General features: G+C 15.1%; 1 protein-coding gene across 1 annotated transcript in view; it reads left to right on the forward strand. All coding sequences in view use genetic code 6, as the record gives it.

Moving 5' to 3' along the window:
* TTHERM_002653322 (hypothetical protein) overlaps positions 1-250 on the forward strand; it is a gene marked incomplete at both ends in the record, with an annotated part of 1,003 nt that extends 753 nt beyond the window's left edge. The window contains 2 exons of the mRNA XM_012800978.1: positions 1-10; positions 216-250. The exon at positions 1-10 is cut by the window's left edge and continues 124 nt beyond it. Of these exons, the coding sequence (XP_012656432.1) occupies positions 1-10; positions 216-250 (45 nt within the window). The remainder of the gene's footprint in view (positions 11-215) is intronic.
* Positions 251-1,584: the final 1,334 nt, after the last annotated feature.

Consider the following 1,584-nt stretch of genomic DNA (forward strand, 5'->3'; position numbering starts at 1 on the left):
AAAATTAAAAGTAATAAGCAAGTATCTTAAATCAAAAAGATTAGTTGTCTTTAAAAATACAATCTACTGATAAATAAATGGCGAAAAAAGGATTAATAAATATTAAATGTTTGTATAATAATATATTATATAATACCTAAAAAATAAATAGATAGATAGATTTTATTATTATTTTTATATTTTGAATATGTAAAAAAATTTTTAAAACATTTTAGAAATTAAACTGTCTAGTCAAAAAAAAAGTTTTTGAAGTTTATTTTTTATTTTTTCTCAATTTGAAATAGCTAATTAAATTTAATGAATTTAAAGCAAAAATTTGTTTTGTACAATACTTAAGAAAGGATAAAATATTAATTAAAATTTGCATTCATTTTTAAAAACTCTTAATAATTTTCTTAAAGAATTTGGAAATTATTGTTCATTAAATAATAAATATTTTCTTTTAAAATAACTAAGTATATTATATTATAAAAATAAAAAATCTATTATAAATTTAAAATATTGTAGAAGAATATAAATCCTTTTGGTTTTTTATAATTAATGTGTATAAAATATTTACAAAAAGTTTATAGATTCTGATGTAAATATACATTATGAGATATTTAATAATGAAATACTGCTTGAAAAATTAGATGTAATAAATAATATAAATAAATTTTAATGCTTCAGAATATATTCAACCCTCAATTTTTAAAATAAAAATATTATTTAGAGTAACTCTATTTATTAAAAAGTTATTTATGTTGGTATTAAATGCAAATACTTGGTGGATGCAATCTATACCTAAATAAAATGTGCTTACAAAAAAAAAACTAATGTGATTAGATGATAATTAGAGGTTTTATAAATATTCCTATAATTAACTACAGAGCTAAAACAGAAAAATCTATTTATAAACATTATTTTTATAAAATTTAAGAACATTAATTAATTATTTATTAGAATTCTTTCAAATATGACTAACTGCGCATCTCTAATTATATTATATTTTTAATTATATGTTTTAAATACAAATGAATGTTAAATTAATTTGTATGTGATATTTCTTCATTTAACCAAATTTATTAATTAATATTTGATAATTAATTAATTATTATATTTTATTTGTTCTTTTTATCCATCTATAATTAATTAATTAATTAATTAAAATAAATTGCTTGCTATTCATTATTTTGGAAAAAGAAAATAAATGATATAATAGATTAAAAGATATAATAGATTAGAAGAAGTAATTATTAATTTTTTTATTAATACCCTATAAATTTATTTTAATTAATAAAAAAAGTTTTTAAGCTCTTCACTTTCATCTCATTAAGTTCTCTATATTGATCTAGAGTATATTTTATTTATAAATCTTATTTTTATTATTATTAACATTTTTTATAAATTTAACTTTTAATTTATTTAAATAAATAATTTTTATTATAGAAATTATCACTATTATTCATTGATTTTTATTAAAGCAAAGATTTTTTAGCTATTTTAACTTAATTATCTATTCAATTTTTATTTATTTATTATTCATTTTTATAATTTGATATTTTTTGTTCATTTTTTGCTATTAAAACTTCCCCTTAATAAAAG

Source organism: Tetrahymena thermophila, assembly GCF_000189635.1.
Source record: "Tetrahymena thermophila SB210 genomic scaffold scf_8253860, whole genome shotgun sequence".
In the NCBI taxonomy this organism is placed as follows: Eukaryota; Ciliophora; class Oligohymenophorea; order Hymenostomatida; family Tetrahymenidae; genus Tetrahymena; species Tetrahymena thermophila.